Source organism: Notolepis coatsorum (assembly GCF_963971535.1).
Source record: "Notolepis coatsorum genome assembly, chromosome: 4".
Lineage (NCBI taxonomy): Eukaryota > Metazoa > Chordata > Actinopteri > Aulopiformes > Paralepididae > Notolepis > Notolepis coatsorum.
The window spans coordinates 2043035-2059708 of NC_140168.1; the positions used below are offsets into that span (position 1 = coordinate 2043035).

Here is a 16674-nt window from a genome sequence, read left to right on the forward strand (position 1 = left end):
TTTTATTTTATAAATGTTCCACAAATAAGGGAAGGACTCAAATATACCTGAATAGTTCAGGGTTTTATTTCAAAGTCGGTCTACAGACACCAGTGTTTTGTCTCCTCTTCTGTGTTTTATTTAAAAATAGGTCTACACAGCCAGTCTTTTTTCTCCTCTTCATACGAGTTTGAGGTTTGACTTTGTTATAACAGGTAAAAACGGCAATAAAAAGTAAAAAAAATTCTTTTTGTTGCTTTATAATTCCATTAATGCAACAAACTGTGTGCTATAAGTATAACGTATAATAAATCGCAAATTACTTTGGGTATGCAATTGTCAGGCGTTTTATGCTAAATGTGGGGTATGCTTGGGGATATATAAAATGTTATACACAGTGTCATCTTCATTTTAAGGGTAAATAGGTTGTGCGGATCCCTGAGCATTTTATTTTGTGGGACGGGGGAAAAGTGGCTCTTTTGATAGTAAAGGTTGCTGACCCCTGTACTAGAATAGAATAGAATAGAATAGATCTTTATTTGTCATTGTTGGTACAACGAAATTTGTTAGGAACATCACCACTGGCATACAACATAAGATATAACATGTGCAAAATAATAATGTCAATAATAATAGTAATATAGTAATAAAGTAATAGAGTATCAATGTCCCAATGTCCCAATATATAACATACCATCATTGTCCCAAGTGCATCTAGTGCTTGTGCAAATAAATTAATAAATATAAATATTTCAGTCCAGTGAGTTGATGGAAGGAGGGGGGGGGGGGCGTTGACTTGCAAAGGATGAAGTATTGTATAGTGCAGCAATGCAAGTCCGGTTCACAGTTATTGTTGTAATGTGGGAGTGGGAGTTATGTCACCGGGGGTGGGATGCGGGGGGGGGCAAGTTGATGTTCGTCGTTGAGCAGCCTGACAGCCCGTGGGTAGAGGCTGTTGGTCAGTCTGCTGGTTCCGGACTGGATGGATCTGTACCTTCGACCAGAGGGCAGCAGTTGAAAGAGATGGTTTGCTGGGTGTATATACTAGTGTATACTGTATCGCTGACACTGTTCAGTTGGCCACTGAGAACTTGCAGCTTTCTTTTAATGTTCTTCAGGAAGTTAAATTAATCTTAAAATCAACGCTAGTAAAACTAAATGTATGCTGTTCTCACGAGCCAGAGATGTTGATTATGATGATGCAGTATGAAGTACATGCAGTATATGTACCATAAGTGGTTCTAACGTTGAGTCACCTAGTATAAATATCTTGTCTTGGGAAATTGAGACATTTTCTTTTCCATGTGCGACACGTGGGATCATCACCTCTGTACACGTGGGATCACCACCTCTGTACACGTGGGATCACCACCTCTGTACACGTGGGATCACCACCTCTGTACACGTGGGATCATCACCTCTGCGTTGAAGGATCTGTCATCGTTTTGGTCACTAAGGCTGAGACGATATGCCACACACACACACACGGACACGCACACACACACAGACATGCACAGACACACACTAAGGCTGAGACGATATGCCATTTGGAAGAATGGATAAATCGGGACAAAATTATCGATAAATATCGATTATTTTTTTTAATTATTTTTTTTAAACTTTGACCAGTCAGCTGGTTCTTTTTGCGTTTATCGCTTTTTTTTCTGGTCAAGTATGACCGACAGAAACAGGTTGAATGGGGGTACAGATGGGGGGAAAGACACTCTGAGAAAGTACGGCTTGTCCGGGAGTCGAACTCGCTACCCCAGATCCGTGACGCGCACGGTTGTCCCCGACGCCGAAATAGCGTTCGAGGTACGCGGTGAGCTACTGGAGCTCCCCGATTATTTTATTTTTTAACTATTATTATTTAAACAACACATTTATGTTTATTTTTCAGCAATTCTTTGTCGTTGCCGCCATCTTTAGAGTTACAGATTTCCCTGTTTCAAAACTCCCACAGTGATCCTTCTCATGTTATAGTCGGTGGTCTCTGGATGTGAATGAACGGGGTTGTTGAGGTCACTGTTGGAGGGCTTTAACCCTTGTGCTTTAACCCTTGTGCCTTCCTTACTACATGATGATCTCATGACGCTTAGAGCACGAAAGTGTGCATCAAGTTCAAGGTCATATAATTTTTAATTTTTAATATTTTTAAAACTTTTTTCCACGATTACCACTAAGAGCCTAACCTCAAGATATCTATAAAAGATTACAAATATTTCCGAATTTTAACCACTTATATTCTCATTTGTTTGATAGTAACTGCCTTTTTATGACAAAAAAAACGCACAAAACGGCATATTTTTTATATTTATATACGTTTTCGACCCCATAGTCCAGCGTGGGAAACCAGCGCAAAGTCCTTGTGAATAAGCTAATGTCCTGGTGTAGACAAATAATTACCGTACTTTTCGCACTATAAGCCGCACCTGACTATAAGCCGCAGCAGCTAAATTGAATGATGTGTACATATATAAGCCGCACTGGACTATAAGCCGCAGGTGTTTTAATGTTTAATTACCATATGTAATTAGCATTGGGACACAATACTGTCGGACAAATATCAAGAATTAACTCATTTACAAGTTGTATTAAGTTTAGCAAATAAGGGAACACATAAATAACATTTCAATGCAGTCAAAAAAGCAATATTTAGATTTTTACATTTTCGGGTTTGGTCACGTCGAGTCACATATAAGCCGCACCGTTATATAAGCCGCAGGGTCGAAAAATGGGGGGAAAAGCCGCGGCTTATAGTCCGAAAAGTACGGTAACTCATTTGGTCAGAAATAGCCGAGACGCTAGTGGCGGTTAGGTGGCCGAGCGGAGATTGCGTTCGTCACCAGCCCCGGAGCTGAGCTGGATTTGCCTGTTCGAATCCAGCTCACAGCTCCGGGGTTGTCACCAGCTTGGCTGGCCGTCTGCACTGATACAATTGGCTGTATCAGAGGGTGGGAGAAGCTGGCGGGGTGGGTCCGGGTCGTTGTAAACAGCGACTCCTACAGTTCGGTCGGGGCGCCTGCTAAGCGCGGATTGGACGTGAGGGGGATAGTGTGGTCCTCCCACACGCTACGCCCTCTCAATGAGAATCCGCGCTGCCAGGTGAAAAGAAGCGGTGATTGGCTGGACGTGTGTCGGAGGAAGCACGTGGTAGCCTCCACTCTCCCAGATGATCTGACTGTGGGGGGTAAGTGCGCAGCGATCAGGAAGGGACTGGGAATTGGCATACGACTAACATTGGGATGGGAGAAAATCGGAGGAAAATGGAGGGGGAAAAAGACCAAAAAAAAAAAAAAAAGTAGCCGAGACGCTAACGTTAGCAAGCACTGGTCATTGGTAATATTTCCAGCAGGGATACGGTACACTTTTTTGCAGGTATATTCTGAAGCGACGAGCGCTGTGTACTCAACCACCAGCCCCTCCCGCACAGAGCGAGCTCAGTGAGGAGCCGAGGGGGGCGGCACCAATCAAAGTGATCCGTGTTGCAGCTGTGTGACACGGTTGATACCAGTGGCGTCTCTACAATTCGTAGCCGCATTTCTGCAGACCCCTCTCTGATTGGTTGAACTCCATTTTTGCAGACCCCTCCCATTTCTGCAGACCCCTCTCTGATTGGTTGAGCGAAGCCCCTCTCTGATTGGCCCCCCGCATGAGCCGAGACAGGCTCCTCTAGCCAGGAGTCGAAACTCCGTTAACTCCAGAGAGAGAGGCTGAACGCAATTTATACGCATGGAAGTATTGATTACGCCATAACGAATCATTAAAAAAATATACCGTTAACTGGAATATGTTGTGTGTGCCTTTACACATGTTGGATAGGATTATGTAATTGGTTTGTATAGCGTCGCGTATAACGTTATTTCGCGTGACTTCACGGTTTATTCACATTTCACAACACAGCCAGCGTTCAACTTGTTTACACTCCCCACTTACTGTACAATGTAACATTTAGATTAACCCAGTTGTCTATCTGTATGTCATATGTTACGATGAATTGAAAATGGGGGACCCTGATGTAAACAAGACGAAAGTCTTTCTCTGGGGTCTGCATTCCCTTAACAATTGTATGTATTGAGCTGTACTGTGTACTGTACCCATTCTGCAATCTGTTAATAAAGTTTTCAATCAATCAATAACTAGACAGTTACAATATAACATTTAGATTAATTAACCCAGTTAATGCCTTAAGAGAGAGATGCTGGTGGTCAAGTCAAGAGTTATTTGTCACAAGTTGTTTATTAGCCTAGACATTTTCAATTCATCATCTTGTTTACATCAGGGTCCCCCATGTTCAATTCATGATAACATATATGACATACAAGTAGACAGATGGACAGTACTGCTACATTTAGACATTTATGACATACCAGATTTTGAACTTGTGGTAGGCCTAGACATTTTCAATGCATCGTCTTGTTTACATCAGGGTCCCTAAGAACTAAGCAAAATCTGCATATGGCTCGCTGATAACAAACTATCATTACACATGGGCAAAACAGAGTCCATTCTCTTCGGTTCAAATAACAAACTCAGCAAGACCGACGGCTTCTCAGTTACAGTGGGTGACAATATTGTCACAAGGAAAGAAGATATTACCTACCTGGGTTCCATCCTAGAGGCAAATCTTTCCTGTGACAAAATGGCATCCAATGTAATAAAAAAAGTCAACCAACGAACTCGTTTCTTGTACCGGATCTCCTCACTGGTAAACAAGAATACCCTGAAGACTCTAGCAGGAGCACTCATTCAAGGGTACTACGACTATGCTTGCACCTCATGGTACCAAAGCACCTCAAAGGCGCTAAAAACAAAATTACAAACATCTCAAAACAAACTGGTCAGACTACTGCTTGACCTTACTCCTAGAACCCACCTCACCCCTGCCCACTTTGACAACCTAGGATGGCTTAGAGTAGACGACAGAGTACAGCAACTTGCAATGGGCCTGGTCTACAAGATACACTACACGACCAAGGTACCCATGTACATGACTAAATACTTCCCAAAGGTCAGTGAATACCACGATCACAACACCAGAGGGAGCTCCACAAATCATGTTAAACCCAGATTCGGCTCAAACAAGGGACTAAACACGTTTCGCAATTATGCCACATCAATGTGGAACGCCCTACCCAAAGCTGTAAAGGAATGTGAATCACTACCCACTTTCAAAAACACTCTCAAAAAACACCTAAGGGAGACTGCAACTCGAAACTGGCCCCTGTAAATGTCCGAACACAACCCCCTCCAATGTACAGTAAATTACCAAGTATGGTCTTGTCAATAATCCAATGTACAGTGTTGTTTGTACAGTTGTACAGTGTCCCCCACCCACCCCTCCTACCCAACCCCCCCCCCCCCCCCCCCCCCAACCACCTCCAATGTACAGTCCCACCCCCACCTACCCAATCCAATGTACAGTTTCTACGCCTAATGTATATACTCTTTTCTTTCTGGACTCTTTTTGTATCACAAATACAGTACTGTAATTGCAAATCTGGTATGTCATAAATGTATAGATGTAGCAGTACTGTCTATCTGTATGTCATGTATGTCATATATGTTACGATGAATTGGAAATGGGGGACCCTTGTGTAAACAAGACGAAAGTCTTTCTCTGGTCTGCATCCCCTTAACAATTGTATGTATTGAGCTGTACTGCACTGTACCCATTCTGCAATCTGTTAATAAAGTTTTCATTCATTCATTCATTCATCCCCATGTTCAATTCATGATAACATATATGACATACAGGTAGACAGATGGACAGTACTGCTACATCTAGACATTTATGACATACCAGATTTTGAACTTGTGGTAGGCCTAGACATTTTCAATTCATCGTCTTGTTTACATCAGGGTCCCCCATGTTCAATTCATGATAACATATATGACATATATGTATGGGCCACTCTCCAGGTGACCTGCATCGACCTTGCCCACACCAGGATCTCCTCCTCAGACTGGTGAGTCATTCGCACAGTGGCCTCAAAAGAGGTATGGTCAACGCAGGTCGCAGGATGGGTTCACTGCACGTCTGTACGTGCAGACATGATATGTGTAACCCTTCGGTAAAAGTCCTTCAACACACAAGCAACAAGATGTTATTTTTTTGAAAGCCAGTAAATACTGACAAAAAAAAGCATAGACACTTAGAAGAAGCAATGTACAGTCCCCCCCACCCACCCAACCTCCTCCAATGTACAGTTTCTACGTCAAATGTATAGCCTTTCTTTTCTGGACTCTTTTTGTATCACAAACAGTACTGTATTTGTAAATCTGGTATGTCATAAATGTCTAGATGTAGCAGTACTGTCTATCTGTCTACCTGTATGTCATATATGTTATCATGAATTGAACATGGGGGACCCTGATGTAAACAAGACGATGAATTGAAAATGTCTAGGCCTACCACAAGTTCAAAATCTGGTATGTCATAAATGTCTAGATGTAGCAGTACTGTCCATCTGTCTACCTGTATGTCATATATGTTATCATGAATTGAACATGGGGGACCCTGATGTAAACAAGACGATGAATTGAAAATGTCTAGGCCTACCACAAGTTCAAAATCTGGTATGTCATAAATGTCTAGATGTAGCAGTACTGTCCATCTGTCTACCTGTATGTCATATATGTTATCATGAATTGAACATGGGGGACCCTGATGTAAACAAGACGATGAATTGAAAATGTCTAGGCCTACCACAAGTTCAAAATCTGGTATGTCATAAATGTCTAAATGTAGCAGTACTGTCCATCTGTCTACCTGTATGTCATATATGTTATCATGAATTGAACATGGGGGACCCTGATGTAAACAAGATGATGAATTGAAAATGTCTAGGCTAATAAACAACTTGTGACAAATAACTCTTGACTTGACTTGACCACCAGCCTCTCTCTCTTAAGGCATTAACTGGGTTAATTAATCTAAATGTTATATTGTAACTGTCTAGTTATTGATTGATTGAAAACTTTATTAACAGATTGCAGAATGGGTACAGTACACAGTACAGCTCAATACATACAATTGTTAAGGGAATGCAGACCCCAGAGAAGGACTTTCGTCTTGTTTACATCAGGGTCCCCCATTTTCAATTCATCGTAACATATGACATACAGATAGACAACTGGGTTAATCTAAATGTTACATTGTACAGTAAGTGGGGAGTGTAAACAAGTTGAACGCTGGCTATGTTGTGAAATGTGAATAAACCGTGAAGTCACGCGAAATAACGTTATACGCGACGCTATACAAACCAATTACATAATCCTATCCAACATGTGTAAAGGCACACACAACATATTCCAGTTAACGGTATATTTTTTTAATGATTCGTTATGGCGTAATCAATACTTCCATGCGTATAAATTGCGTTCAGCCTCTCTCTCTGGAGTTAACGGAGTTTCGACTCCTGGCTAGAGGAGCTTGTCTCGGCTCATGCGGGGGGCCAATCAGAGAGGGGCTTCGCTCAACCAATCAGAGAGGGGTCTGCAGAAATGGGAGGGGTCTGCAAAAATGGAGTTCAACCAATCAGAGAGGGGTCTGCAGAAATGCGGCTACGAATTGTAGAGACGCATACCAGTGTGAGGAGGAGGAGGGGGAGAAGGAAGTGCTGCTGCTCTCCTCCCCCCCCCCCTCTACTCTCTGCCTGGAGTGCCTGCAGCCGGCATTATCTCCGCCTCTTGAAGGCATGTGACGGCTTCCTAGCTGGCAACAACAGCCATAGGACAATTGCTCCACCGTGTGTAGAAATCCGGTAACAGAATCCCTGGAGTATTGCTTGGTCCCCACCTTGTGAAAAAAGCGTTCATTTTATAATTGTATCGAAAATTAAATGAATGATTGCAGATTAAAAAAAACAGCGTTTTAACATGGGAGTCAATGGCACGAAAATTGCCACTAGGGTCTCCTGTGGAGTCCTATATGTATAATTTTTTTTTTTAGAGCGTTTCAAATTATAATCTTTTGACATATTGAAAATATATGTAAAATGACGATATGGACCCAATTTCAACACAGCCACCGCTGTGCACACAAACACACAAAAAAAAAACTCAAAGCACGTAATAGGCGCTAGGGGGCCACAACCTGCCCCCCCCCCCCCCCCCCCCCCCCCCCAGGTGCCCTGAACCTCGCAGCCAGTAAGAAGCTGGATCTGGAGGCCTGGTTTTAAACACAACCTGCCCGTGTGTCGTCCCCCCCCCCCCCAGGTGCCCGGCCAGTAAGAAGCTGGATCTGGAGGCCTGGTTTTAAACACAACCTGCCCGTGTGTGTCCACCCCCCCCCCCCCCCCCCCCCCCCCCCCAGGTGCCCTGAACCTCGCAGCCAGTAAGAAGCTGGATCTGGAGGCCTGGTTTTAAACACAACCTGCCCGTGTGTGTGTGTCCCCCCCCCCCCCCCCCCCCCCCCCAGGTGCCCTGAACCACGCTGCCAGTAAGAAGCTGGATCTGGAGGCCTGGTTCCCCGGCTCCGGGGCCTTCCGGGAGCTTGTGTCCTGCTCCAACTGCCTCGACTACCAGGCCAGACGCCTGCGCATCCGCTACGGGCAGACCAAGAAGATGATGGACAAGGTGAGGCTTTTATTTGTATTTTTTGTCTCAGTGGGACTTCCTAGGGCTGGGCGATTAATCTATTTTTATCGATTAATTCAAATTCATGATTTAGGACGATTTTCACAAAACATAATTTTTTTTTTACAAAAAGTGATGTTTGGTGAAAGTTAGATTTGCACTTTATTAAATTCATTCTTGTTTGATGATCAAGAGGCACCTTTTATTTGTGCTATAAGCCTCCGTATGCCACCACCCACTTCAATGATGGCGCTCTCATATTTGTGAACGCATAAACTACATCTTAAATTATGTGTCTATTCTGGCCGTCGCTTATCAATGACTTGTTTGCAGTCAACATTGTCGAAACGGATTGTTTTTTAATCGGTTAATTCCCGCTTTATACCATTTTGAAAAACGCTAGTTTTTTTAAGTTTCAGGAAAATATTAAGATTCTGTAATAATCGCCCTTTACTGGAATATTCTGGAATACACAACAAACTGTCATTTTTCGGCCTATTTATGAATAGTTTTCAAATAAACGCTAGATAATCGATAGTATTATGTGTACTTATGCTCTCTCTCTCTCTCTCTCTCTCTGTCTCTGTCTCTCTCTGTCTCTCTGTCTCTGTCTCCCTCTCTCTCTGTCTCTCTCTCTGTCTCTCTCTCTCTCTAGGTGGACTTTGTGCACATGCTGAATGCGACCATGTGTGCGACCACGCGTGTGATGTGTGCCATCCTCGAGAACTACCAGACAGAAGAGGGCATTGTGATTCCAGAGAAGCTCAAGGAGTTCATGCCCCCTGGTGAGATGTCATGTCAGACTGTGGGCCAGGGCTAAGGGTCAGGGCTAAGGGTCAGGGCTAAGGGCCAGGGCTAAGGGCCAGGGCTAAGGGTCAGGGCCATTGACCGTTTTAGCGATGTTTGCAGACCCATCGTGTGTTCCGTATTATAGCTATGGAGACAATAGTGTGGCTCATTTGACAGGCATTGTTCATAGTCCATTACTGACTAACCAGTTCATTTCTACATACTGTAGTTTGTGTAGCTATTACACGCTAAACATCGCCCCTTTCCAAAATAATCCAGTATTTTTTCATAGATGGCGATATGACGCGTTATATGCAATAAGCCCAAATCGTTCTGGTTGATCGCCAGAGTGTCATCATGCAGCACAAGTACAGTACAACGTAAAGAAGTTTGGCATCAGTAAAGTGTGATAATAATATACAATCTACAGGTGATTTAAGTGGGTATAAAATATATCAATTAGTACTACTGAGTAATAGTGCTAATCAGATGTATGTACAGAGTTGTATGTACAGTGATACAGGTATAAAGACGCTATGGTAGTAAGTCATACTGGCCACTCAGTGTAACTAGTAAGGGATATGTGCAGTGGTGGCTGCTGACCAAATCTTTTGGTGAAGCACAAATTATTATATTATATTATATATTATATTATATTATATATTTAAAACATCCCCCACTGTGTGTGTCAGTGGACACAGATGAAAACATATTAACATTAGGTGACGGCGCACCTGACCAGACACGGATGCAAAAAATTACATATTCGGTGACGGCGCACCTGACCAGACACGGATGCAAAAAAATTACATATTCGGTGACGGCACACCTGACCAGACAGATGAAAACATATTAGGTGACAGCGCACCTGACAAGATCAAAACATATTAGGTGACAGCGCACCTGACCAGATCAAAACATATTAGGTGAAGGTGACAAGGAAAAGAAAATATGAAATTACCTACCTGGGTTCCATCCTAGAGGCAAATCTTTCCTGTGACAAAATGGGATCCAATGTAATAAAACTAAGTCAACCAACGAACTAGATTCCTGTACCGGATCTCCTCTCGGTAAACAAGAATACCTTGAAGACTCTGGCAGGAGCACTCATTCAAGGGTACTACGACTATGCTTGCACCTCATGGTACCAAAGCACCTCAAAGGCACTAAAAACAAGATTACAAACATCACAAAACAAACTGGTCAGACTACTGCTTGACCTTACTCCTAAAACCCACCTCACCCCTGCCCATTTTGACAACCTAGGATGGCTTAGAGTAGACGACAGAGTACAGCAACTTGCAATGGGCCTGGTCTACAAGATACACTACACCACTAAGATACCCATGTGCATATCGAAATACTTCCCAAAGGTCAGTGAATACCACGACCACAACACCAGAGGGAGTTCCACAAATCATGTTCAACCCAGATAAAATCATTTAAAAAGTAAAAAAAAAAATGTATAACTTAAGAAAAATCGTCATAACTTAGAAATGAGATTGCATAGGTCCATGAATCGATATCGTGATTTTGTTTCGATTAATTGCCCAGCCCTACTGTGTACAGTAAGTTAGCTTGGTGATCATCATTGTGATGTAATATAAGCTAAGCTAAAGGTAGCTAACAAATTGGCTAGCTACTGTTAGCATACAAGCTTTTACAAACACTGTACTTACTTTTTTTCTGATCCAGATGCATAAGTCCTCTCCATGTTGCTGATTTATACTTTGGTCCTTTGGTGCAAAGTTTCATTTAGCCTACAGTGCTACTGCCTACACAGTAATGTTACTGACTGGGCTCTCCAAGCCCTCTCAAAGCATGGGATAGGTTCAAGTTTCTTTATTTTCTTTATTAGTTGTCATACAGAAGTACAGAATACTTTTATACAAAATGCTTCTTTCTGTTACGCTCCAGAGACTGTGCTAGACAAAAATAGATAAGTATAAAATAAAATAAGTATAGCAAGTATAAAATAGAAGTCACGTACGTAAGCACAAGTGTTCAGTATGTACATATGTACAATGTTCAATGCAGAGTAGAAGTAACTGAGTTACCATACAATATACTAATATACAATATACTATATAGTGCAAAGCAGAAATGTGATGAGGTACAATTTAGGTACAATTTACAGTAAGGTTTAATGAGGTATGGGTTGTAGTGCAAATTCTTTACCAATAAATATAAAGTGTGTTTAAGTGTTCTAAAGTGTGTAAAGTGGGTGCTGCAGTGAGTTGTTTGTTTAAAGTGAGTGTGGATGTGTGTGCTGTGAGTGCATTTGATGGTTGTTACATAGTGTTATTGTTCGTTGAGCATCCTGATGGCCTGGGGATGGAAGCTTCTCCTGAGTCTTTCTGTCATAGGAAATGGTGTTCTCTGATTGGTGTAAAAAAAAAAGTGTCAGAACTGTCAATCATTCAAGCCCCATTCAAATGAATAAGTGACTGTCGGCCTCCCTGGGCGCGCACTTAGACCAGTTACTGTCCAATCAAAGGTGCTATTTCGCTGCCATTCACTTACATTAGCTAGTGAAACCACAAAGGAATGTTGCCTCACTAGCCAATGTAAGTGATTGGGAGCTGTGTATCACTTGGAAAAAGAAAAGAAAAATTCACTGGCTTTATTTTTTCAGAGGAAAACATTTCTAATAAAAATAAATATTAAACGAAATAAAATAAAAATATATATGTATATTAATAATAATATATATATATTTTGTCTGTATACTAGTGAAGCACTGCCTCACTAGTAGTCATGCAATAACCTCCACTATAGATATAGTATTAAATGCAGTCCATTTATCACACTCAGAATAGTTGAAACGTTTGCACGTCAGCAGATTGGGAGAGAAATGCAGGTGTTTGAAACGTTGGCCATCGACCTGCGTTCCCACGCCTTAAACTATTTCTACGAGCGCGGGGCATTCCTCTGTTCTCTCTCTCTCTCTCTCTCTCTCTGCCTATACTTCCTCCCTGGTATGTCGAGAGAATACGGTTAGACATTTGTGGCAGCACTGCCCGCGCTGCGAAAACCTAATCCCCCCCTCCTCGTTTTCGTTTGCTCCCCCTCCAAGGCATGACGGAGATGCTCCCCTTCGTGAAGCCGGCTCCCATCGACCAGGAGTCGCTGAAGAAGACGAAGAAACAGCAGGAGGGAGCGAAGAAGAAGAAGAAGCAACAGCACGGAGGAGGAGGAGAGCAGAGCCTGCAGAGCGGAGTGGAGAATATGTCCGTCAACGACTCCTAAGACCCACCGGGGGGCGTCGTGGCGGTGGCGGCGACGTTCACCGGACATTCACTGACCCAGCAGCTAGAAATGGATTGAGTAGAGTTGCCGTGTTAGGCTCCCGATGTCCGTGTGAGGGGGTGAAGTCGCCCACAGTCTTAATGGTTATGTATATGGAAGCTGATCCCCAGGGGCGCACGGCAACGGGGTCGGCTTCTATGCCGTCTATTTCTAGCTGGATGGATCGTGATGTTGCTTGTTGTTAACCCCGCCCGGTCCCCCCGCCCACCCCCTGCCCACACCCCCTCATCCGCCTGAACCAACGTTTTCAAAAGGGATCGTTCTACAGCCCGCCTTGCTGTGCCGTCTTGAGACTAGCCAGCTGTCAGTCAAGCCTGTCTGGCTCCGCCCCCCCCCCCCCCCCCAGCCCCCCTCCTCCTCCTCTCTGTGACAATATTCAGCCCAAAGCAGATGGATGATGTTCTTACCTCGGTTTGCGTAGCGTAGAGTCTAGCGGACCGTCGTCGAAGATGCATTCAGGAGACTCTTGGCCGTCTGTCCTTGTTAGTAACGTCTGTGACCGCGTCGGAAAGGAAAGCAATGCAGGGGTTGGTCGTTTAAAACCTTTCGGGTGCTTTATTTGAGGTTTGGCCACCGATGATCAACTGAAAAAAACGTATGAGCTTGAGAGAGTTTGTGTGTAATAATGGGAAACGATGTCTGAATCTCTGAAAATAAGCAGCTTGTAGATATTTTTTTTGCGAGACGACCAAAACTAACACGCGTCTCGTATTGAACAGGCCGTCGAGAAGGAGGGTTCGGATCATCTTTAGAAAGATATTTCGTGGTGTGCAAAAAAAATTTAATCACTTATTTCAACATGGTCTATGGTTCTACTGGTCTTATGTTTTTAATGTCGTGTATCTGAAGAAGACACTGTTGTGTTGAAAACGTTGATTTTTTTTCCTGCACTCTTATTAAATATGTTTCTAAAGATGATCCGTGTGTCCAGTACCTTCCTCTTGGATGACTATTCTGGTCCTTATCCGAGCAGGTTTAGCGCGTGAACTCAGAAACATTTGACCTTATTCACACACGGCGGCCATTGGAACCGGGGTGGACATGCAAAATGGCCGCCGCGTCGAAATGGCCGACGATTGTTAATTTTGGTGATGTAGTAAATGTTTCTTTGAAAGACGTTTTTGTTTGTTTGAAAGACGTTTTGTATCAACAAACCGCACGGCTATAATTCATAAACCGTGTCCTTTTTGTACATGCTTGGGGTATTTTTAATCCGTCTGTTTTGGGCTTTCATTTATCTACGCATAACCTTTGACCTCATTGTTTTCACCATCATTGCTTGACGTCACGGTTGACTATAATGCTATTTATCAGCATCGACATGTCCGTATGCACTCGCAGTTACAGTGAGTATATATGATTGATTGAAGCGTTGATGAAGTGACAATAAATATGAGAAACGATATGAAAATAAGGTTCTTGTGTGTCACGCTTTTTTCTTCAGTGAGTTAGAATAGAATATAAATACTTTATTCATCCCGAGGGAAATTTGGTACTACAAATCGCTCACGGTAAACGTTAAACATTTAGGTAGACAAACACAAATCACGAATAAGAATAACAATAAGCCTAAGAATAAAAATGAAATACAGTTCGGGATATACATTTCCTATGTTACATTCTAATATAATATAGAGGTGTGGCAAGGGGGGGACTGTACAATCCCTTTTAAAAAAAAAATTGTATTTGGCCAGGCCGTCTTCTCATACAGAGCATCCCACCAATGGAACTCAATTCCTCAAACAATTAGAGTGTCCACATCATACCATTCATTAAAGTGCAGGGTTAGGGAATGGCTCATTGAAAACCAGAACTGTCAACACTGAGGTGTCTGTATGTGTATATGTGTGTGTGGATATGGATATGGTGCGTCTGTCTATGTCTGGGTCTCTTAATAATATGTCATGATGTGCTCTGTCCTTGTGTCCATGACTGTATTGTGACCTGTATCCCTACTATGTCTATGTGCTCTTGTTGTGTTTTTATTCTAATGTATTTATCTTGATTTTATTCTGATTTGATTTTATTCTGTTTTTATTGCTAACCCTTTTTTTTTACACAGGATTTTAGCCTGTACCTTCTGGCAGGGGGACTGCCAATGGAAATTAGCCTTTTGGCTCAAATTGGGTGCATTTACATTTGTAAAATGTTTTATTAATGTACACTGTCCCCCTTGAACAAATAAAGTAAACCTAAACCTAATATAAATATACAGTAAGTGTACATTTGTATACTCTGTATTAAAAGTAAAGTAAAAGCCCAGGGAGATAGTACTGTCACCCTGTGATGCAGTGAGGCACAGTGATGCAGTGCAAAGTCTGATGTCGGAATGAAGCACTTCCTGTGCCGTTCAGTGCTACACCTTGCGTTAGTAGTGAGAATTAGAAATCAAACATATATTTATATGTATATTTCTTTTGAGAAGGCTATCCAAACGAATGCTCATCTAAAGGTAATGAGTTATTCTGGAACTTCTTATCTGTCCAGAATAACCGTGATTTCATCATTTTCATCAGATGTTGAATTTGGAAGGAATATTAAGACACTGGTATTCTTGGTATTCCGAAAGGTTAGTTTAATTGATGCAGGGGGAGTGGTCAGTTTCCTCATTTTACTTTTCCGTCGAGCCAACTGAAGAGACCAAGTGATCGCCGGCCATCAGAACAGTGACGATTATGTATTTACAGTACCAACACTGTAATCAATAAGCGTGGTCGATATTTGGAATGGCGATCAGGAATTGGAATAATCTTTTTGGATAACATCTGATCTCAGGTTTGATTGATTGATTGAAAAGTTTATTAACAGATTGCAGAATGGGTACAGTACAGCTCAATACATACAATTGTTAAGGGGATGCAGACCAGAGAAAGACTTTCGTCTTGTTTACATCAGGGTCCCCCATTTTCAATTCATCATAACATATGACATGTCATACATGACATACAGATAGACAGTACTGCTACATCTATACATTTATGACATATCAGATTTGCAAATACAGTACTGTTTGTGATACAAAAGTGTACAGGAAAAATCTAAAATTTTACACTGTACATTGGAATACTGACAAAGCCTTACTTGCTCATTTACTGTACAACTAGGTTAGGACATTTGTAGGGGCCAGTTTCGAATTGCAGTCTCACGTAGGTGTTTTTTGAGAGTGTTTTTGAAAGTGAGTAGTGATTCACATTCCTTTACAGCTTTAGGTAGGGCGTTCCACATTGATGTGGCATAATTGCGAAACGTGTTTAGTCCCTTGTTTGAGCCGAATCTGGGTTTTACATGATTTGTGGAGCTCCCTCTGGTGTTGTGATCGTGGTATTCACTGACCTTTGGGAAGTATTTTGACATGTACATGGGTACCTTGGTCGCGTAGTGCAGGGGTGACCAACCAGTCAGAGACTAAGAGCCACAAAAAAATGTCTGTGGTACCACAAAGAGCCACACCATATACCAGCGTTTCTCAACCTTTCTTTTCAGTCACGGCACCCTTCATGTGTTTATAGGTCTCACCCTCTGGCCTCTGAAGTTGCTAATGTCTTTTTTATTTGGGCCTCACAGGGTTAAAAGTACCCTGTGAGACCCACGGTTGCAAAATTACAAAATCACTTTTAGCCATTTAAAAAATTAATGTTTATTTAAAAATATTTAAAGGGGAACTATTTTACTATTTCTTTCACTATTTGGGCACTTTTACACAATTCCTGTGAGTCTATGGAACACCTAGGTTTTTTTTTTTTAAAATGCATTGTTTTGTATTTCTAATCAAGTACTAAAAACCGCATTTTTCTACCTCAAGATCTTAAGCCGTTTTGAGGCTGGGCTCCAACAACTGTGTGGCCTGGTGCCAACTGCCACATCAACTGCCACATTATTATGCAGCTGAGAAATCTCTGACATCACAGATATGCACATTTTCAGATGACTCAGTTCAGTGAGGGTGAATATTGTGAGAGGAGAATTGGAAGAATTCGCCAATATGAGAATTAGAGACATATATCCTACTAATATAAG

General features: G+C 42.2%; 1 protein-coding gene across 1 annotated transcript in view; it reads left to right on the top strand.

The window, feature by feature from the left end:
• Positions 1–14558, top strand: part of sars1 (seryl-tRNA synthetase 1) — a 34607-nt gene extending 20049 nt beyond the window's left edge. The window contains exons 9-11 of the mRNA XM_084313697.1: positions 8402–8559; positions 9215–9344; positions 12425–14558. Of these exons, the coding sequence (XP_084169823.1) occupies positions 8402–8559; positions 9215–9344; positions 12425–12597 (461 nt within the window). The 3' untranslated portion in view covers positions 12598–14558. The remainder of the gene's footprint in view (positions 1–8401; positions 8560–9214; positions 9345–12424) is intronic.
• Positions 14559–16674: the final 2116 nt, after the last annotated feature.